At 39.9% G+C, this 22,914-nt stretch overlaps 2 protein-coding genes across 3 annotated transcripts in view; both read right to left on the bottom strand.

Annotated features, from left to right (window-relative positions):
- The window catches only part of phldb3 (pleckstrin homology-like domain, family B, member 3), a 28,378-nt gene extending 15,743 nt beyond the window's left edge, over positions 1 to 12,635 (bottom strand). Inside the window, exons 1-6 of one of the 2 annotated variants that reach the window (XM_022205513.2) lie at positions 12,179 to 12,635; positions 3,473 to 3,628; positions 3,159 to 3,269; positions 2,681 to 2,818; positions 2,072 to 2,200; positions 387 to 569 (exon numbers count right to left, since the gene is read on the bottom strand). In XM_022205513.2, coding sequence (XP_022061205.2) covers positions 387 to 569; positions 2,072 to 2,200; positions 2,681 to 2,818; positions 3,159 to 3,269; positions 3,473 to 3,619 — 708 coding nt within the window. In that variant the 5' untranslated portion in view covers positions 3,620 to 3,628; positions 12,179 to 12,635. The remainder of the gene's footprint in view (positions 1 to 386; positions 570 to 2,071; positions 2,201 to 2,680; positions 2,819 to 3,158; positions 3,270 to 3,472; positions 3,629 to 12,178) is intronic. The other variant, XM_022205511.2, reaches the window with a different exon arrangement.
- Positions 12,636 to 15,579: 2,944 nt separating this feature from the next.
- On the bottom strand, positions 15,580 to 22,883 carry ethe1 (ETHE1 persulfide dioxygenase). Its single transcript, XM_022205510.2, has 7 exons — positions 22,406 to 22,883; positions 21,468 to 21,612; positions 20,957 to 21,105; positions 18,991 to 19,120; positions 17,870 to 17,959; positions 17,361 to 17,477; positions 15,580 to 17,189 (listed from the first exon to the last, which is right to left on the bottom strand). Exons 1-7 carry the CDS (start codon positions 22,613 to 22,615, stop codon positions 17,143 to 17,145), a joined length of 888 nt encoding a protein of 295 aa, XP_022061202.1. The 5' UTR covers positions 22,616 to 22,883; the 3' UTR covers positions 15,580 to 17,142.
- Between the last annotated feature and the right edge of the window lie 31 nt (positions 22,884 to 22,914).

Here is a 22,914-nt window from a genome sequence, read left to right as displayed (position 1 = left end):
CAGAAAATGGATTTCTGCAGAGCAATAAATGCACATAGCTGCTTTTATCTCAATCAGAATTTTTTTTTTTAAAAAAGCTGCTGTAGAGTTGTTATTTTTGTCTGTCAAATATATGTCTTAAAGGAGCTGTTTATGTAGACGTCTGCAAAACTGTTGCATTAGATTTTTATAGGAGAGCTGGGTGTTCTGTTTTGTCCATCTTATCTATGCACAAGTGTGACGTCACATGTCTCCACATGAGCAGGAATTTATGTGAGGGTAAACACTGACACGAAGCACATGACATGCTGATAAGCTGCAAACCCGTATAACATGTCAGGGAGCAGCTGTGAAATTCCCGGAAAAAAAAAATCAATAAAAAACTGCCTCTAGGCCACAGTGTTTACCTGAGCAGTGTTGACTACATGCTGCTGACATGAGATCTCTTTCTCCATCTCTGTGTCAGCCTCTCCATCCTTCCCTTTATCCGCTGTGCTTTCATCTTCATCATCGATGCCGCTTTCTCGCTCCAGAACACGAAACTCCCAGTCTTCAAAAGCCCGAACCGCGCCCTCCATCGCTTCCTTCTCCTGCAAAGAAGACAAAAATCCAGCTCACATAACCAGTTGTGCAACATATCTTCTTTTCTCACTCTATACAAGTTGGATTTATAGAATTAGAATTGCACATGATCTTTCCACCACATTTAATTGGAAATAAACTATAGTACTGAGACAAATAGTGAATCAATTAATTACTTCATGATAGGGAGGCAAAAATGACAGACATTATGCAGATCTGGGCTGAAAACTGGGTTCTTAAATGGACAAAATAAACAACTTGAATATGTTACATCAAGCTCTTAAACTTTGAGGACCACTTTTTCCAATCTTGTGGGATTAATTAGACCAAATAAACTTCACTACGAGTCAAACATGCAACATTGACATGATAACTCAAAGTTTGTTTTCTTTGTTCATTTTTTACTGGGTTGTTTTTATAATGTGCAAAATTTTGTGACATTTTACACAGTAATTGCAAACATGCCTGATTCCTTACATAAAATATTACTATGCAAAGATGAAAGAACGGCTTTTTTATTGTTATTTTAATGACAGATAACAAGCAGATGTTGCTTCAACATCTGCAATCCAAACGTTAAAGCCTTCAGCGCACACTATAAAAAAGACAAAAGACATTCAAGACATCATTTTTGACCCTATTACTGGTATTATAACTGTGCAACAAGGTCTGATAATGAAAGAATCAAGGATTGTTCAGTATTTAAAGTGCTGCATTTCTGTTGCGCAAACCTCTGTCTGTGAAGCAACTTGTGCCAAACCTGTTTCTTTAAGCTCTTTCCAAGTAAATCTAACATGTTACAACAGAAGGTAACAACCTGACGCTGGACTGCACCAAGCCTGTCATTGAAACGCTGCTTTAAAAAAAAAAAAAAGACAGGTCTCAGATCTTGTTCTGTCACATATGCAAAGAAGAATACATCATCCTCTGTTCGGTGTGAATGCGCGTAAACTTCTGACACATTGACAGATCAGGTCGAACAGGAACTGAACAATCACACATTGTTGTAGTCAAAAAACAACATGTATAGGAGTCAGCGCTGATGTCTACACACCCAGCATGTTAGACACAATTTTATGTGTCAGCACAGCTCATCAAGGATCAGTAGCAGTTTTGGGTTTCATTTGGAAAGCTGCCATCAAGATATAATCACTGGCACATTTGGCTAATAAAACAGCTGCGTAAGATTAGATTCTTCAAGAAAAAAAAAAGGTTTGAGTTGATGTTTTTTGGGCTACAATGCATTTCTTAATATGATATACAAACTAAACTCTTTCAAAGTAGAAACAGGCGGTTTATTGTGCTGCTAACTGAATCTCCTTCATCTAATAGATTTTGTAATTTGACAACATGACAGTGCTAGTTTGATTACTACAACTTCCAGAGAGGTTATCTTTTTGGATAGAGTCACACCGAACAGTTGATTCTGTGTTGAATATATTCTCAGTGAAGCAGACAGAATGACGATGCATCTGACTCTGAAAAGACTCCACACTGTACACTCACTCACCTGCTGCAGCTGTACTGTTAGCTGTTCTCTCTGACTCTCTGGCTGACTGGGCATCAGTTTTTCTTTCTCCTCACACCTCCTCTTCAGCTCCTCCACCCTCCGTCTCTCCTCCTCCAGACTGTCTCGCTCCTGCAGTTACAGACACGGTTTAAAAAAAAAGGAGTGAATCGAGAGTATAGTCATTGCCTGGCTTAAAAAAAGTCTAAACAGAAACTATTTCAAAAGAAAGACAACACAGACGGGTCGGTTTCACAACTCTGCTTACAGAGGCGTTCATGCCCAAAGCAACTCGGTGCTAGATTAGCGCGTGGGACCGTTCAGCATCCAACAATCATTGCATGGGAGCTGACTTATCATTGACATGATCTTGCGGGATGTTAGTGGACCATTACTGGGTCCACATGTTTATTTGAAATCCCTGAAGTCAACCTTTTCTAGTGTGACTGTGATTCCTTTATTAAACCATTTAAATATCACAGCAACAAGTTTGTCTTCATTGTCACCTTTAATTAAGATGGCCATGAATTACAAAGACATGAGTAACATATATTTGTGTAAGCAGTGGGAAAAAAAATTGAGAAACCTTATGAAAGAAAGTGCATCTTTCACCTTTTGTTTGCTGTTGTGTTTGTGCCTCTCCTTCTGCCTGGCCTCCTGCTGCAGAGCCTGCAGCTTCAGCGTTTGTCTGTGCAGCTGGTTCTTCTCCGTCTGCAGCTCTCCTTGCAGCAGGGCAATCTCCAGCTGCAGCTGAAAGGACAGGAGACGCCACCGAGCTGAATCATACTGACCAGACCTTGAGCAAGTCTGAGATATGAATTCCTTTACTGTGACTGTGTTTGGTGGCTGGAAATGATGTGGCGATTTAAATGCGCAAGCTTCAGTGGAAAGCCAATCAAAGTAAGTCTGTTTTTTAAACCTGCAAATGTTTGAAATTAGCTGGACTGACAGAGAATTCATTTTCGCTGATTTATTTTACACTTGCTGAGCCTTTTGAGCTGTGCAAAATCACTTGTTTTCCTTAAATCTGATAAGATAACCTGATGTTCTTCTGCCATCCGTGACTGGATCATCCGTCTCACATGCTCACCTCAATCTTAAGTTCCTCCTTTTGTTGGTCGATTTCCGTAATTCGCTTTTGGAGCATTGAGGGCAACGCCAGCACCTTCAGTGAGCCCACGTCTAGCTTTTTAAGGCAGGACTGGAAGAAAATGACAAAAAAAAGAGCAGACAAAGTCACAACATGCAATTTGTACGGCAGTAAACAGCTGAGTCTTGAAATGATGATTCGTGATTTGTTCATGTAAAGAAAATCGTACATGCAAGAGAGAGAGAACTTTTGACACGAAAAAGCCCAACAAATTGCAGCACCACCACCAAAGCAGCTTCATCTCCCTCACTTACCTTCTCGCTCTCTGTGCTGCTGCTTTCTGTATCTGACTCTGCCCCCGAGGAGGCGGGACTCTGACCCCCAGCCACTCTGGTGATCCACGGCGGCCGCAGACCCTGCTGCCACTGGCTCCTGGAGTTTTCCATGTTGTGTTGGGGCATTTCTAAAGCCTAAAACAGAGGCGGTAGTGAATAAGAGCTGCAGACCAGGGGGTGGAGTCGGTGGGGTGGTCTGGCTGACTTTGGTGAATATTGTGGTAATCCAATCTGCTGCACGGTTAAAGGCGTATGAAGGATCAGGTGACAGTTCACCGAGGGGATATCACAGCTGAGTAACACGGCATAAGAACTTTAAAAAAAACACAGAAATCCCCTCCGGCTACCAGAAAACTGCCTCTGATGGAGAAAACACCTCGCCTGGCAGGAAGCAAAAGCAAAAGCGCGGAGAGAATTCAGGATGTGGATGGTGGTTTGTGGTCATGTTTCAAGGTTGCGACTTTCAGTGTTTGTTGGACACAAGCGTGATAAATGGCAGTCTGTTCCACAAGAAGCTTTGAAGTGCATCAGCAGTAAGACAGTATAAGAAAGAAGCCAGATCAGAATATACTTTGAAGTACTGCGACATTGTACTCATTGGTTTTTCTGTCACAATCATGTGGCTTTAACCCAAGCAAATATCAATTATATACAATGTTTTCAGGGTTCTACATCAAAGCGCTTCCCAACATTAGGGGATGCATCAACCTAAAGGTCTGTATTATCCTCTTCTCTTTATTCTATTATGTCCTTTTGCCTTCATCTATGTGGTTCCACAAATACAGGCACGCTAGCAGAAACAGGCATGTGTGCACAGACCAAAACCGATTTGTGGGAAAATACTTCTGATTCCTATTGTGAAACCTTTTTCCCATCGTCCTCCATCGCCCCGTGTGCCCTCCTCCTCCTCCTCTCCCCTCCATTAAGACCTTATTAGGCTGCAGAGAATGCAGGCTGAGTACAAGTACAGAGATAAATATACAGCTGAGATATGAGTGAGGGCTTCCAAACAACGACTGGCACACTGACATCCAGAGAGAGAGAGACGAGGGGAGAATCGGGAAGGCAGGGACAGACAGAGGGAATAAAAAAATAGCACTGAGTGTCTGGTTTCTTGTGAAAATTTGACTGTGCAAAATACAGCTTTACAGATATCTACATCTAGATAAAACACAGTAATGTTCACAAACTGTATGTATCTCTCATTAAGTAGGGAAAAAGTGCTGTGGAATAAACACAGGACAACTCTTTACGACTGATCCACGTTTTTCGTAATATATCAGTCTATGTGGTAGAATCATAAAGAAAAAAAGAGGTTTATGTTTGACCTATCTCATCTTCCTAATCTTGATGAGCTGTCATAAAGGGTATTTCCGCTGTCACTGACCGAACAAGTTAACAAGATGAAGTTGAAATTGAACTTTCACTTTCAGGATTAACATTGTTTTCATCTACTTGAAGGATAAACGCCATCGATTTGACATTTCTAAGCAGTTGGAGTACACGGTATGATACTGACATACAGAGTCTCATGTTTAATAACAGAAAATGCACCAGCTTGAACGAGCTCAAATATACATAGAACACGCTGTAATAGTGTTGTGTGGATCAGAGGCTCTTTGTTTGGTTCCTATTTAAGGAGCCATCGTTGTGGACGTATGCCGGATTTATTGTCAAGGCTCATGCAGAACTGACATCTAGTGGACTGTGAGGAGTGACAACAAAAAGTGCACTGGATGAAAGCTGCTGACCACCTTTAACTTAAATATCATGAACAGATTAAGCCGGGTCTTGATTCCAAATATGGTGTTGCTAAATACTCAGAGGCCACTTCATTGGGGTAACCTTGTGTAGTCCATGGAAATCCATAAATTCTACCTTTACAAAGTTAAGAATGTTCTGTTTTTAGAGACAATGTTGGAAATGTTTGAGGTCATAGTTAAAATGGTGTTGTACCTGACTACAGAGATGTTTCTCCATTTTTTGGTCCTCTCTAGTAATATTTATAAGTGCAGAATTTACTTAGAATACAATTCAGTAGAGCAACCCCACTAAACAGGACTTCACTGCTAAAAGAAATATATCGACTGAACATTTTAGGGATCCTAAAAGTAAACTTTATGGCATACCAAGCGTATAAGAGTTATAAAGCGTCTACTTAGTGTACACAGAGCTCACATAAAAGGAGCATTTGGTCAGAATAGAAATGCTTTTACAAACTGAAAGAGTATATTTTATGTTAAAGGTAAATACTGACCAACATTGCTGCATCAAACATCTGTTTTCACTTGTGATTCATCTGTCAGTTATTTTCTTAATTAATGGATTGTTAATTCTAGACAGCTGTGAAATATGTCGATCAGTGTTTCCGAAGGCATAAGACGGCTTCTTCAAAGTCTTGTTTCGTCCACAGCTCAAAGATAGAGAGCAAAGTAGCATGATAATAGTCACATTTTAGAATCAGAATTGTTTTTTGTTTTAAAAATGCATTCAAATCAATAAATTGATCATCAAAATAGCTGCCAAATAATTAATAACAATGTTTGACAAAAAAAATAAAAAAAAAAAAAAAATCGATGAATCATTGAAACTCTAGCCTACAGTAGCAACAACAGCTCAGAAAATCCTTCTAGTTTATATAGTAAAGCTGCACAACAAAGAAACTAATCACACGCTACACTTGTTTACTCCATGACAAAGTTTACCAAATGACATGAGATGACATGCCGCTCAACTGTACGTTCATGTGTAAAAGGCTGAACTGGTGACAGGAGCGTCCATAAAGTGAATGTCCAGAGTAGAGAAGCTATGCAGCACTTCAGCACCAGAAACTACCATTTACCCAATTATTTTCTCTTGCAATCTTAGACGTTCTGTTGCCCAGAAAAGCCGTCAACTTCCAGGGAAACCAAGGCAGAGAAAGTTGCACAGCGAGTTACATCATTATCCAAACAAACGTCTGTGCGAGGGTTTGAACTCTAACTAAAGTCCAGTCAGATACCCTATCAACACTAGAGCCAAAAGAGAGAGATGTTCAGGAGTAAAGTCCATGTTTTCATGTTAACACAGTGGTTTGTGCAAATGCAACAAATAAAGGACTAAACAAACAAAGTACACTGCATGAGACAGTAAGAAGAGGGGCAAACATTGGAATAAAAAGATAAAAAGAAAAGAAAATCAGAAGGTGCAAGATGGCGAAGAGGGCAAAGTTGAGCCTGCGAGTCAGATCAGAAGAACAAAACACAGTTCTGTGCCCAAAATAATTGGACTTGATTGCGGGGAGTGGAGCGCCTCTGGAGAATAAGATAGCAGGGAGGGAGTGACTGGAGACTCAGTTCAGCACCGAGTCTGCATGAGTTTGTACGCGTGTTTGTGTGTTATGCAAGGACTACCCAAAGGGAAAACAAGACACAACTCTCAAAATGATCATATAATTTGAAAAGACTCAGCAATAACCAGCAACAACTGTATCATCCAAACACATACGCACACAATCTGAACAGTGTGAGGGAGCTGAGAATATGTTGGACAACATAACAGGGAGGAGAGGAATGCTACTCGCGTCATATCATCTCACCATGCGCTCACATCAGCAAAGTCTTATCGCTTAGTCTTTCGCTGCGAGGCTTCACTGACTCTTCAGCCATCACAGTTTATATCAGCTGTGTGTTTGAGCTCAACTAATCCATAAAAAGTCGATCAATATGGAGTTTGTGTCACTAAATCATTAGAAGACTGTACACAAAACAATACAGTTTCTATCTCTCTTTCAGAACTTGGTGGAATGATATTGTAGAAAATGACCCATATCAATGACCTGAAACATTGCTTAGATTACCCACAAGGCAACTCAGCTGCCACCAGGGATTCAGGTATGCTATTGTATGCTACAAGCAGCCAATATGGCCATGAGCCACTAGCCTGAAACAGATTAAGGAGAAGGTTACAGAGATCTAATGAGCTCACTTCTCGCTACTGTGCAACTTTTTGCATGTAACTAGTAGCACTTCCCACAAACTGCAAAAAGATTTTAATCTGAAGTTTATGTTTTTTTAAGTCTGAAGCCTAAATTGAGATCATCTGAAGATGTTAACAAGGTTATTTATTTATTCAAACTCTGGAAAGCTCCTTCCAGTACACCAGATGATATTATACAACTCTTTCCACTGAATCAGTTACACTCATTGTGACAAGTAAACTGAGCAAAGAAGAGCCCATTTTATATACTTTGTCAGCATGTCTCTGACCCACTGGTGTTCAAACCCAAGGTTAAAATTATGGAAAGTTAGTATGTTTCTGAAACTTGCACTGCACTGGAAAAAATGCCCCTCTCAAAACAAGAACAAAAAACTAATTTCAAGGAACTTGCACCTTGAAATAAGTAGGAAAAATGGCTTGGTAAGATTTCGTGAAATAAGATATGATATTTAGAATATTGAGATCCTAAAATTAGCTGTGAAAACCTATTTTAAGCTATATTTTATCAGGATTGTCAAGCTTAAGTGTCTTAAAATAAGCCCGACACGCTAAAAAAAAAAAAAAATTGAAGTTTTTCACTCAAAAATGGATTTTTGATTTCATGTAACCTCCTAACTTGAGATGTATTAAACCTATTTTGAATTTTCTTGTAAAATACAACTCAAAACAAGATAATTTCAAGATTGTTTGACTTAACAAGATATTTAAGATGCATCGTCTTAAAACAAGTCCCTCCATCTTGCTGAAATGTCACTTGTTAAGTGAATTTATCTTAAATCAAGTAGGATGAGACATTTTGACTAAAAAAAAACAGACTTGGTAAGGTTTTGAGTTTTTGCGGCATGTAGCCCCCAAATTGGGGCAACAACACACTGACCTTGTCCCTGTCTGGACCCTGCCTCACTGGTGAACAGCTACAGGGAAAAGTGGGGGCTAAGCACTGTGTACACAAAACCATAAAGTCAACACTGACAACAGCTATATTCCACCAGCTACATTCAGGACAAAGGAGCTCTGACGATGGCATTTACTGTGTGGGTGTGAATGCTGATTACAGGCTGTCACTATGCGTTCAGTGCACGAGGACTATAGGGGAAAAAACATGTCACATGTGGAGCGTGTGAGCAAAACAGCCCCGTAAAGAGGGGCGGTCGAGTACAATGCCAAATTAATCCACACAGGCTGAGCTCACAAGTCAGTTTGCTCAGTTGAAAAAATATTTCAGAATTATAAATTATTGCTCTGATGCAGTTTGAATGAATACAACTCAGGCAGCAGCTCCAGATCACAGAAAAGTCATTAAACTTGCTCAAATATGTATTCATGTGTGAAAAGTGAGTTCTTTGAAAGGCAACTGAGCTGACTCAGCTTTAACAGGGACTAATGTCTGGGTGACTGTGCACTACAAGTACAAACAACAGACAGGGGGTATGCGTTAGCAGAGCGGTGGTTTGCAGCAGATGTTCCAATATGGCACAATAGGAGGACGTCTGGACTCATGAAAACCTCCGTTTTGTGTTGCATTTAAATCCTGCACATTTCTGATCACCTCCATCACATAGCACTGGTAAAATGCATGCACACAACGCATGCATTTGGATTTTACATCTGGCAATGAAGCAAAACATTCTAATTAGGTGAAATTTGCACTGACTGAAAACAGAATGGTCGACGACCTTGAAGAGACTGAAGAAAGGGGAATAAAACTGTAAAATTCCTTTTTAATGTGACTGTCATGTTAGGTTTGCATTCCTAAATCCTTTTAGAGGATTAGCAAGTTGTGAAATCAGTCATGCTTTCCACAACATGCATTCACTGTGACCCTAAAGCTGCGCTGCACAGTAGAAAACAGCGGCATGACACAGAGCAGAGCTGCATCTACAATGTAGATAACAAAATGCTTTCTCAGTGACTCTCGGTGTCCAAGTGCCTCTCATCTGTGGAAAGCACGGGGCCAAAACCAGCTATTAAGCCTTGCAAACTCGAACGACAAGTCACATATTCTTTTTTATTTTCCCACAATTACAGGCTGTGGCTTCAAGCAGACCAGATCTCCAGGCTTTAAAACTTTCTATTCAGTTGCAGGCCTGACATCATCGCATCACTATCTCATGCACACAATGTTTCCAGAGAGCATAAGTATTTCTTTTTTTATTTTTATTGTCAAAACAGAGACACAGATTGCCTTCTTTTTGCCACCGTCTTGCTCTGGCCCTGTTGTCCCTGCGATTATTGAAGATGACCAGAGAGCAATGCAGCGACTACTTCTTTATATTGATGCAATATATTTAGATGTCTAGGTACTCTCAACCTGACATGATGTATCCGTGTAATCAGCCAAAAAGCACACGGTCATTTGACAGATTAAATGCTGAGGACTGAACTGCAGCAACCTCTGGAACTGTTGCATGTGGCTCCTGCTGGCTCGGCGCCAAATACCTGGAAGCTGTCATCGCACTACGAGTTTGTGAGCAGGAAGAGCAGGTGAAGAAGTGAGTCCTGGCTGTCAATCGGCAGCTACACAAAAAAAAAGTGACAAATCTTGCCTGACACATGACTGGCAACGTAAACAACAAAACCACCGATAATAGCAACAGCATGGGGCCCTGTATTCTGAATAAAGCAATAAACATACTGACAATAAGTTCACTGTCAAATGAAAATTACCTGAAAACACTTTAGATTTGTAAATAAAAAATCTAGTGCTATTGGACAGTGCATTTCTGGGCCCATTGTGGCTGTTACATGGCGCATTTGTCCGCATTCTTGTGGAAAATTGGCTGACAAGCTGATGTCAGTTTGAGGTGTTGTGCAGCGACTACAATGGCAGCTTTATGAGCAAAACACTCTTCAGCTATTTCACTCATCACTTGGACATGTCAGGTTCTGGCAAACATTCGAGACAATCACTCATCTCCGGAACTTGGCTTGAAGATCTGGAGAAATCATGAGAAGAAGAAGCCGACATGGTAGTTTTCTGTGAGCAAGCATGATCCCAGCTTGCAATGTTTTAATCCTGCGCCAGCATTACAGCCGAGTTTTATTGCCATTGCCATAATAAGACTTGAATACTGTGATTTGAGGTGCATAAAATATCTGCACCTCATAATTAATATCATTTTTCCTGTTTAGAAATCGCATCCAGCCTTTCCCTACTGTCTAAACAGAAACAGCTGTATGAATCTTATGCTTGACTTAAGGAAAACTGAAATCGTGACTCAAATCAGAAGTCGTGTAATCACAGAAATAGACAGACAGACAGACAGACAGACAGACAGACAGACAGACAGACAACAACAAAAAGTTATACTAAGTGAGCTTATTATCTATAAGTAGCTTGACCAGAATGACCAAAATGCATTGCAGCCACAATAGACGTTCTACAGCTGTTAACATTATTCTACTCCATGAAAGACATAAATCGTAACTAGATGCAACAAGCTAAAGGTCCATTCACTGGAGGATATTAAAAGGCAGACCGGGAAATGTAGGAAACCAACGAAAGGCAAGAGACAATAGAAAATGTCGATGTATCATCATAACTTTGGCAGTGTAGAACTGGATGAAGTAGGTTAATCAGTACGTCTAGCAAAGACCTGATGGTTTGATCAAGGAATTTAGCAGGAAAACCAACAGAAAAACCGCATTTGTGTGCCAAACTGAGGATTAAGATCGAAGACTTGACGGTGAACGCTGTGGAAATAGCAACAGTTATCTCACTCTGCTTTGTAACAAAACAGAAAAAATAGATTAAATACAGAGATATCTTGACCTGAAAACCCCAGGTGAAATAAAAACGTGGACTACTCTCGTATTCCATTCAGCTGCCTGAGTTTTTGGGTCCTGTAAGTGTGCATTCTGGATCTCTGTCACACCATTTAGGCTTAAACAAGACCTACACGCTAGAAAATCTCATTAAAGGAAACACATAAATTAAGATTTAACGTGAGACAGTGGCATCTATCAACTCTCCTTCCAGAGATTCTTTTGGCTTGAGTAAATCTGTGGGAACTGTGATGCAAGGAGTGATCCACTAATGACAGCCTGGGACACAGGGCTCAGACATAGATTTGTCCAGCGGTGGACAAAACAAGACGTGTGTGTGTGTATGTGTGCATGAGACAGACAATAAAGCTAAAGGCAGAAGTCCCTAGACAGCAAATCCTCACAATCTTTCCTCGCAATCCTGTCTCAGCACACTCCCACCCATTCTGTTTACCCTCCAAGTGCTGATGGACGGATAAAAAGAGCTGATATCTCAAGGTTATTGTAAACAAAAGTGGAATCTACTGGAAGTGTGAGAGACGGCAAGTGATCTCAGAGAAAGTTACTGTGAACATTTTCTCAGATAATCTTGACTATGTAGGTCAAAGAGTGAGGTGAAGCCTGGATTAATGAATCATGGCTTTACTGTTATCACCAGCAAGAAGCCAGTTTTGACTGTGTAAATACAGACAACATCAGGAAGCTGGATTAATTCCTCTTTTGTTAATGGCAAACATTAAAAAAAAAAGAAAAGTGTTGTATATGGTTTACGAGTAAATTCTCATGTCAGAATCACTACGTTGAGAAACATAAGTGTAAGGAGTTTAGTTGGTGTGAAGTTTGTGCCGTGTGAAGCCGGTTCGCCTCATACTTTCTACAAACGGAGGTCTGCTGACTTTGTGCTAAAACAGGTGGTGAAGCAAGTTTAAAATCAAATCTTACCTGGAACACACGATCCGATTTGAACGTCAAGACATATAACTTCTCCAGTTCATGATGAAGTGCCAAATCCGGATACAGAACACCAGAGGAAACACGGAACAAAAAGACACACTTGTTTCACTTTCAGACGCGTAAAAGTGACTTCGACCTTGCCGGTTGTTCGCTGTGCAGCTGACAGCAGCTTTGTCGCTCATTTAGTGCTGGTTTTATCTCCACCTGGTTTGATTCAATCCCTCCCAGTGAAGGAAAAAGAAGGAAATGATAGATCAGATCGGTGTTGGCGGCTAGTCAACAGGTAGGATCTCGAGCTGCGGAGGAGGGCGACGACGGAAGGCGGGTTAATTCAAGTGTTTGGGGTTGTTCTGGCACAAACGATCAGCCGGTTTCACCCCCAGTGTTTTTTTTTTTTCTCTTTTACGCGCAGTAAACTTCACCTACCGCCGGTCTCTGTGTGCTGGACAGACTGTGCAGGGAGAGAGTTTCATTCAAACGCTGGAATGGGGGGATTTCTATTCTGGGAACTGACGGGGCTTTCTCATTGTGGTGTCACCAGGCGTGTTGCCAGCGCGCTGGGGAGTGAAAGGCGACTTAAATACGTTTAAAGACGAGCTCCCATGGGACTGTTATGATATTACAGTGGTACATAGAAGACTGAACTTATACGGTTATTTTCCTCAGGAGTTGCATGGCCGGATTAACCCTTTAGGAGCCAAAAACTTGTCCTTGGGCCCCTTTACTGACCCTCACAACATACACTGAGCACTTTCTAAAAACACTTTTGCAATCTAGTGCAAACTACTTTTATAAAATTTGCTTTTTCGGTGTCTGAAAATTGATAATTCTGCTTTATCTTTGATATTAAAGTCATAATGGAAGGTATTCATGGTAATAACTTCATTTCTATGGCACTTTTTTTTTTTTTTACAAAATGCTTTGCAGATAGGGCACACCATTGAACAGAAGACTGATGAGCCTAACCTATGGCAGAAGAATTTCAAAGTAAAACACCAGGTAACACAATAAAATGCCACATCCAAGTATGGGGGATGGAAAGTGGAATAAAAGAAAATAAAGGGTACAACATCCATCCATCCATCCATCCTCTATACACCGCTTTATCCTAAGGGTACAACAATAAAAGCTAAAAAAAGAAAAAAGAAAAAAAAGAATCATAGTAGTACTAGCAAATAATTAAAATAAATAAGTAAATAAAGGTTAAAAAAGAATAAAATGAACAAATATATAAAATTAAAAATATCAAACAGGTGACAAAAATAAGAAAAAAAATAGACGAAAATTAGAAATGGGTATCAAATAAAAGCAAGCATACAAAAAGGGTTTTAAGAAGTGAAATCATTTGTTGATGAGTTCATAAGAAAGTAGTTTCTTTCTCTTTTGGTCACACTAAATAAAATAAAATGAAATGAACACAGATTTTCTGACATTTTATTCATGAAAGGACATGCATCAAGACACCATTCAGCAGTCCAGAGCTTAAATTATTTGTTAATTAGTTTCCAAGAAGGCATTTGTTCATGCAAAATCCCCCAAAATCAGTGGTACCAGATTAGTGAGGCTAATATTTGCAAGTTTTCTGTTTTTTTTGTTTTGTTTTGTTTTGTTTTTTTAAGAATAGTAAATTTAGAATTTGGACATATTTCTCTGTTGGTCAGACTAAAATCAATTAAATGAATAAATATGTATATGGCACCTGTGCTTCCTGGAGTGATAATGGCCATTTTAATTTTTAGATTTTTAATTTTTTTTTTTTTTTGGTGCAGAAACACCATTTACTACTCTAGAGGAGAAAAAAAACGTGTTGATTAGCACATTTAAAGGGCATTTTCATGCAATAATGCTCACCAGCGGTCACCGGCAAATATTTGCTAGTTTCCTGATATATTTATGACAAAAAAACTCAAAATTTTGGTTTTTGAACTGTTGGTCAAACCTAAAATAATAAAATGTCATAAATATGAGCAGATTTCTTGCTTGTATACATATAGAGTGCTGTTTGAACACTTAAGTCCTTATGGTGGTCTTATACAGATCCCAGCAGAGATTAAAATACCATGAAGTATTAAACAGTCACTGTAAACACTGCTGAGCACCACAGCAATCTGGAGTATTACTGGGACAATAAGCACTTTGAGAGCAAACACTACTGCAATGTTAATGAAAACCTACTATTGACTCCAAAAACACCTCTCAACTGTTGACTAACACCACAGATTTACTTCAGGATCCTATACACTGACTTTTCTTTCAGGTCCCATGGGCGAAATCTGCTCTCTCCACTTTTGAGGCCTTTATCACCCTGGCTGGCCTCTTTACAGCTCTTTGTGAATGAGCTGATAGTGTAATATATTCTCTCCCGTGACATGTGGCCAGTGTGAGAGAGAATGGGCAGCAGGTTCATGTGGCACAGTGTAAGAAGGCTGAGAGAGACGGAGAGTGAAAAAAGGGCTGGCAGATGGCAGACTGGGTGAAAGGACAGCTGGCACATCGCTTTCCCAGCAGCAAAACAGGATCGAGCAAAGAGGACCGTTTTACGTGGAAAAGCGACATATCTTCGAGCTTGATGGCGACAATGGTCACACACACCTCCTGCTTTGAGAGAAGAACAATGCAGGTGTCTGTCAGCGCATAAACTAGGTGAGGCAGAGGGACTGTCCATTAGTGTTGTGTTGACTGCTGACAGAGACAGCTGGTAGATGGTGTGTGTGTGTGTGTGTGTGCTAGCGGTATTGACTTGCATGTGACAAGGCAACACAGATCACCTTTTCTCTAAACTACACTCTCTTTTATTCTTAAAGCATGTCTTCTTTAATTATGCAGTTTATGTGTGTGTCTTTAAGAAATTAAAAACTGTCTTTAACACATAAGATAATGCAGGTTTTATAACAATAAGATGTGCAGCTGGAGAAATCAGATTCACTACAGTGGACAGATAAACTGTGCATCAGGAAAATGCTGTTCTTTTATCTCTAGAGATCCACCTATTCCTCTGAATACTACAGTCTGTAGCATAGCTTTCTTCTTCTTGGTAACTTGAGGTCACAGATTAACGAGGCTCTTGAGGCTGTGACTGCAATTTCTTAATGGAACAATCAAAGACCGTGTGTTTACTGTGGATTGGTCACTATGTGTGCTGCTCCATAAGGTCAGTATCAGTGCATCCTCTTTCTCATTTAACAGTGTTTTTCTAGAATAATGTATTTTTGAGTTCTCAAGTTTCTGTGTATTTTTATTGCAAATATAAAATGTTATAACCCACACTAAAGAATCTCATTAGTACAGATTGCTCTTGAGTATCTGGCTATTTAAAGCGAATTTTAGTGATTTAACGTGGCACTTTTGTAAATGTGGGGGATTCAAAGAATGGCCAAAGGAGGCAGAGATATTTGGCATGGATTTATTTATTTATTATGTGGTTCAAGCCCCACAAAGTAGGTCTCTATATTTTCAAGGACATAACTCAGAAAGCATTTCATGGAATACAGCATTCATTTCAAATAGAGATTACCATGTTAGCAAGTGTTCACACCATGAAGAAGCTTCTATGACTGCAGAACTGATTGAGGATGACGCACTGGCAATACAACACCATGTTCATTCATTTAGGACTTTATCACACAGTCTTTGGCTGATGTGAGGGGTCCATTTTTATTTGGTTTCCAAGCTCATGCTTATTGAGCTACCAAAATAACTCCAACATACCATGAGCATGGTAGTAGTCCCTCTCTGGCTGGTAAACATCTTCTTCCTTTGGATGCTACAACCCTAGTTTGTCACATATGCTTTCTGTTCTGTGTTGTAGATTTCAAACCCAAGCTTTGACCACCCTGACAACATCACGACTGTTTTTCAGACTTTAAAATGTTCCCTTCATTGCTGCAGAGGACACTGTATAACTGCTGTCACCTGGTGAGCACTGTTCCCCGCAATTGCAGGACCACATGTGTTTAATGGAATGCTCCTTTAAATGCTGACGGGAGTAAAAAGATTCACTTAGAAAACGTTCTGAATAAACATTTTCATACTGGCCCTCAAAAGCTCATGATCAGCTCTACACTATGGCACAGCTTACTATCACATGTGCAAGTTTCTGTAGCTGAGTCAGGGGCCAGCACTCCCAAACAAACCTGTCTTACTGGCTGGTGAGGTGTTAAACACCTGATGAGAACAGCATGCACAAGATATTTGGAAATCTAGAAGCAGATATGATACTTGGCATGGACGCCTCTTGTCATATCTGCGATAATCTGAGACACATTTCAACGGATACCCTTGTCTATTGGGACATCAACAGGAACAGATGAGGCTTGAGAGCACAAGTGCATAACCGTGACATGTTGGGCCATGGAAACTTGGCACTTATTGATTTTGAATGCAAATAGAGTAGCTTTATTTTCCTGCTATGCAAAAAGGCCGGCAGCAGTGTGAGAGTGTGTGTGTGTGTGTGTAGCCTTGGGTAGAGGAGTCCAGAATCACTGAAAAGGCCATGTGAAGGAACTTGATTGTCCCAGTAAAGCATCCATGAATACTAAACCAAACCTTGAATGGAACATTCCTATCTGTCTCATAATTTCCTCCCCAATTCTGCAACTCATAATAACAGAAGTGACTAAAATGTCATCACATTTAACTTTAAACAAATTTTTTTTTTAAACTAAGTGCTTTTCCCTCATTTACAGAATTGTAGTACTCCTTACTAACTGTTTTGGTACTCATTAAAATTATCTTTGAAAGCATTTTTACTTTAGGCGCAATCAAAAATAATGCCAGTAGCTGCACTTAAATGACAGTTACTCAAATATATACCTTTCATTTGCATACAAAAACACAACAAAGCACTATCTGGTAAGCTGTCTAGATTAGTCTTGCTAAAACAGGTAGGTAAATGTCAATTAGTCTGCAATGATGTAGTTTGTTTGATTAGAATCCTCTCTTTTGCAGGGCAGTCAAACTTCGTGTAAGCCACAAACCAGATTAGCAGGCACTGCAATATCTGCAAGGGACGAGAGAACAGACTGTTTTCAGAAGCAGATGTGACACAGCTCATAAACTTGTGCAGTCAGTCGTCACGGCCTTGGCATTTTTTTGGCGCAGGAATTGGAATGGTGTTTACTAACAAGAGATGGGTGCTAGTTGGACTGTAGAAATGTTGGCGTTTTCATACCTATTTTTGCCGGCTTGGGGAGATTCAGGTTTTTCATGATGTCCACAAACTGATCGATGCTCTTAGTCAAGCGTGGGTTAAATTTGCGCTCCTCGCCGACAGTAGAGACCGTCTGACCTGATACACAAAAACAGATGCAGCCCCATTTAGCATTTATTGTGTATGCGGTCTTGGTTTTTGCCAAATGTTGAACTTTATTAATCAGTTAAAACAATTCTAGAGAAGTCAAATGATGTTGGCACACATGTGATGCATTATAAAAACTTAAAGACTGATATGTAATACAACGCTCACTGGCAGTTTTGTTAAACTTGTGTCAACAGCTCTTCGTATTTGTATTTGAATAACACAGTTACGCAAACATCTGTTCTATTTAAGTATTGATTATGAGTAGAAAACTAAGGGCTTCAATTCTACACTAAACTAGTGCTTAAAATCCATCTATCTGCAGAACCAATTTTCAGATCAGGGACTCTACGAGACATGAGGTGTGTGGGTTTTCAGCCAACCTAAGTAGTCGTGCGCTGGGTAGACCAGGCACTGATCAGGCAGGGTGAAGATCTTCTGATGCACGGAGTTATAGAGTCTCTTTGAGCAACCTGAATAAGAGAGCAAAACAAAACAGGTGAAACACCGCACCCTTGTGGTGATCTAGCAGCATTACAGAAATAAAGGTTTGAACTTAAACTTGCCTAACTCTTGGAGCCATAGTCTTTTTAAACTTCGATTACTTTTAAGCTCAAATTTTGGTTGTTTTAAGGGCTAGCCTTTTTTCAGAACAATCTAAGCTATCCAAATCTTTTATTACTTGATTTGATATACTTGATGAACGTGCAATACTTGCTACAAGTGCAACATTCTCAATACTCTCTCTACTGCCACAAAAAGTGTCACTGCGGCAGTGGCATTAACCGTGGCATCCGGCGCTACTGCCTCTCTCCATATTTATATTCTTATATTTTTATATTTCTTATACATATCTATATTTTTGTTTTCTTCTGTATAGTGTTTTTTTTTCTTATCTTAAGTTTTGTTATTTAAACTGTGACTCTGAGAGCCCCTGCACAAGAGTTCCAATATGCCTGGACTGTTGGTTGATGCACAAATGGCTAATAAAAACCTTGAAAACCTTGAAATCCTTGTAGATTTTGTATATTAGCCTTTATACAAAAGTAAAAACTAATTATTTTGAACCATGAAACTGTTATGCTTTTATGTGTATCTCGTAAATAGAGTTTGTATCTGGCAATGTTAGCGCTATGGTGGTGGAATACTCTATAAAAAGGAAAAATATGATAGATATTAACATATTGCACAGACAGTAACACATCAATGCAATGATGAGTACACAAGTAATTCAAGAGTAATGAGAGTACCATCATTAAATTTGATGTAAACTCAAAATATTCTTTTTCTTCCTGAAGCTTTGTCCCACAGACAAGCAGCTAGCATTGTTGGAGAGGTTAAGGCCTGCACTTTATTCCTATATGCACTACACTTTATTGTGATGACTTCTTTCAGAGCAGTTCAACTGAGAAGAAAATATTTGAATTTGGATGCAAAATGTCTCCACCAGACTCTAAGAGGCAAGGAAGGAAATTTCCAAAACAACATGGAAGTGTGTGCTTACCTTGCTGGAAGTCTGTCCTGCCACAGCCTCTAATGAGCAGAGCGTCCCCAGTGAAAGCCATGCTCTGATCCTCCATCACCAGCGTCAGACACCCATCAGTGTGTCCCGGTGTTTCTCTCACTGTCAGACACTAAAGGAGAGAAAAGTCAACTGTGAATTCAAAGCGATATACACACGTGGACAAAATTGTTGGTACCCCTCAGTTAAAGAAGGAAAAACCCACAATTCTCACTGAAATCACTTGAAACTCACAAAAGTAACAATAAATAAAAATTTATTGAAAATTAAATAATCAAAATCAGCCATCACTTTTGAATTGTTGATTAACATAATTATTTAAAAAAACAAACTAATGAAATAGGGCTGGACAAAAATGATGGTACCCATAACTTAATATTTTGTTGCACAACCTTTTGAGGCAATCACTGCAATTAAACGATTTCTGTATTTGTCAATGAGCGTTCTGCAGCTGTCAACAGGTATTTTGGCCCACTCCTCATGAGCAAACAGCTCCAGTTGTCTCAGGTTTGATGGGTGTCTTCTCCAAATGGCATGTTTCAGCTCCTTCCACATATGTTCAATGGGATTCAGATCTGGGCTCATAGAAGGCCACTTTAGAATAGTCCAACGCTTTTCTCTCAGCCATTCTTGGGTGTTTTTGGCTGTGTGTTTTGGATCGTTGTCCTGTTGGAAGACCCATGACCTGCAACTGAGACCAAGCTTTCTGACACTAGGCAGCACATTTCTCTCCAGAATGCCTTGATAGTCTTCAGATTTCATCGTACCTTGCACACTTTCAAGACACCCTGTGCCAGATGCAGCAAAGCAGCCCCAAAACATTACTGAGCCTCCTCCATGTTTCACCGTAGGGACAGTGTTCTTTTCTTCGTATGCTTGGTTTTTGAGTCTATGAACATAGAGTTGATGTGCCTTACCAAAAAGCTCCAGTTTGGTCTCATCTGTCCAAAGGACATTCTCCCAGAAGCTTTGTGGCTTGTCAACATGCATTTTTGCAAATTCCAGTCTGGCTTTTTTATGAGTTTTTTTCAGCAGTGGTGTCCTCCTTGGTCGTCTCCCATGAAATCCACTTTGGCTCAAACAACGACGAATGGTGCGATCTGACACTGATGTACCTTGGCCTTGGAGTTCACCTTTAATTTCTTTGGAGGTTGCTCTGGGCTCTTTGGATACAATTCCAACGATCCGTCTCTTCAATTTGTCATCAATTTTCCTCTTGCGGCCACGTCCAGGGAGGTTGGCTACTGTCCCGTGGGTCTTGAACTTCTGAATAATATGAGCCACTGTTGTCACAGGAACTTCAAGCTGTTTAGAGATGGTCTTATAGCCTTTACCTTTAAGATGTTTGTCTATCATTTTTTTTCGGATGTCCTGGGACAATTCTCTCCTTCGCTTTCTGTTGTCCATGTTCAGTGTGGTACACACCTTTTCACCAAACAGCAGGGTGACTACTTGTCTCCCTTTAAATAGGCAGACTGACTGATTATGAGTTTGGAAACACCTGTGATGTCAATTAAATGACACACCTGAGTTAATCATGTCACTCTGGTCAAATAGTTTTCAATCTTTTATAGAGGTACCATCATTTTTGTCCAGGCCTGTTTCATTAGTTTGTTTTTTAAATAATTATGTTAATCAACAATTCAAAAGTGATGGCTGTTTTTGATTATTTAATTTTCAATAAATTTTTATTTATTGTTACTTTTGTGAGTTTCAAGTGATTTCAGTGAGAATTGTGGGTTTTTCCTTCTTTAACTGAGGGGTACCAACAATTTTGTCCACGTGTGTAAATCTGTCTTATTAAGCAATTTTAAACAAAATGCTTCAGGTATTTCTAGAGGACCAAATTCATACAATATCCAATACATTGATACACACCCAAAACTTTGCTGACACACTGATATACATACAAAAACACTCTCTAAAATCTACTGAAATACCATCTTACATGTTTTCCAAAGGGGATTTTGTCTCCCTCTGACAGGAGGATGTCTGCAGAGGCACCGCTGTATTTGGAGATGGCACTCTTCAGGCCAGCCAGTCCTTTCTTCATCAGCCCAGTGCTTGTGATGTGGTCCGCATGGCAGTGGGTGTTTACTATCAGAAAAAGGAAGGTGGTATGGCTCAATACACAGCTGGGATATAATTCTGTGTTTATTTTGGGTAGAATTCAGTTGTGACAAAGTCATCATATTGTGTCAGTGCTTAATAAAAGTTGTTATATATAAATAAATGATATATAGTTTAAATTTGGAGAGATATTTGTATTGTTAGTATTACTATTCTGATATTGATTTTTATCCATATCTCCAGCCCTAATTCAGTAGGAGTCTTTTGATATAAACATGACATTGCATAACAATGTCTGAGACAATTATGCATGATTGGAATTCCCCAACATTGTCTGAGTTTATGGAATAAACTCTTATCCCTTAGCTCAACTGCAGGGAGATAAATACCTGCCACTTTTAGATTTAGTCCCAGTTCCCCGATGAGTTTTAGGTCCCTGTTGATAGTTTCCAACACAGGATCGATGATGACAGCCTCCTTGGTTGCTGTGTCCGCCAGCAGGTATGTGTAGGTCATACTTTCCAACTCCAACAACTAAACATGGGAGTGCACAGGAGTGACTCAGCAATAAAATACAACAGATGGCAGCAGGTAGCAAGGGTCACATCCTCACTGTTACATTTATAATGTCTATTTTTGTATTTGTGTGTGAGATAAGACAGAGAGAATGAAAGGAGGGAAGAAGAATAGATGAGAATGTGGCGCAACATATCAATGCAGAATGTCTGTTTTTAAGCATTTAGAAAGTGTCCTGTGTTTACAAATACATGATATGAAGTGTTAGCAATCAGAATATTGGTGTTTTGTATTTACATAAAGGGAACAATTTCGTTGACAAAATAATCTCAACTCAAGATCCAAATGCTTATTTGCCATGCAGATGTATATGTTCAAACCTTGCATGTTAATGAACGGCTGAGAGTTGCAGAAATATTGAGTAAGTGAATTGAAATGAACGGCTTGTTTTGTGAACTGCATTTGCCAAGGTGAAGATGAACTGTCAAGTAAAAAAAAAAAATAGCTAGACGCCTTAGGACAGAACAACTATCATTACACACACAGCCAAAGTTTTTCAACGTTTTTGTTAAAACTCAATGCAGAAAGACTAAAGTAAGTGGTCTGTTTAGCTGGAAAATTCACTACAACGATTCACAACATTTAATTTCTATGAGCTTCTTTGGCTCACTGTCAACTTACAGTAAAGTGAAGCTAACTAACAGCTAGCTTACTTCAGCTAGACGTAGAAATACCTACAAACTTCGCTTTTTCTCGTCGTGGCGAATCACCTCATACACAGGTCAAACAAGAAAAGATAACCTGAACCTACCTGTCTGAAGAAAAGTCCTTCGGTCATGGCTGTCCTGGAGCTGTACGACCTGCTGCTGACCCAAAGCGGCTCCACGCCAGAACTTACGCCAGGAGAGAAGCGCCTGCTCTGAGCTGCTGCATAACTCGGACTCTCGGTGTTTGTCCGGAGCCGAAGCGAGACAGCCAGAGCCCGGTGACACGGTTTCACTCTGCTTATTACGGAACACATTGTCGGTCCTCTGTTGTGAATTTCCTGCCTGCACAGCTAGATAATTATCTCTGCTAGCAAAAAAAAAAAGTCAACAGCAGTCAAAAGAGCGTAGCAACCCGACAGTCTGCTATAGATGATGTGTCCTGCTGTCACCTGCTTTTTATGGCACATACTGTCCCTACAGCGGCTCCCATTGGTGTCTTGGTCAGCGGTTGTGTTATTAAGTAACAAAAAGTGGGATAGTCCGCGGTGTTGTTGGTCAATTTCCTCCACAGTTGTGTCTGCTCGCGTCAGAGCCGTTTGTTGCGACGCCTGCC

Source organism: Acanthochromis polyacanthus, chromosome 12 (assembly GCF_021347895.1).
Source record: "Acanthochromis polyacanthus isolate Apoly-LR-REF ecotype Palm Island chromosome 12, KAUST_Apoly_ChrSc, whole genome shotgun sequence".
NCBI classification, from domain to species: Eukaryota; Metazoa; Chordata; class Actinopteri; family Pomacentridae; genus Acanthochromis; species Acanthochromis polyacanthus.
This window is presented reverse-complemented; position numbering and strand designations above follow the sequence as displayed.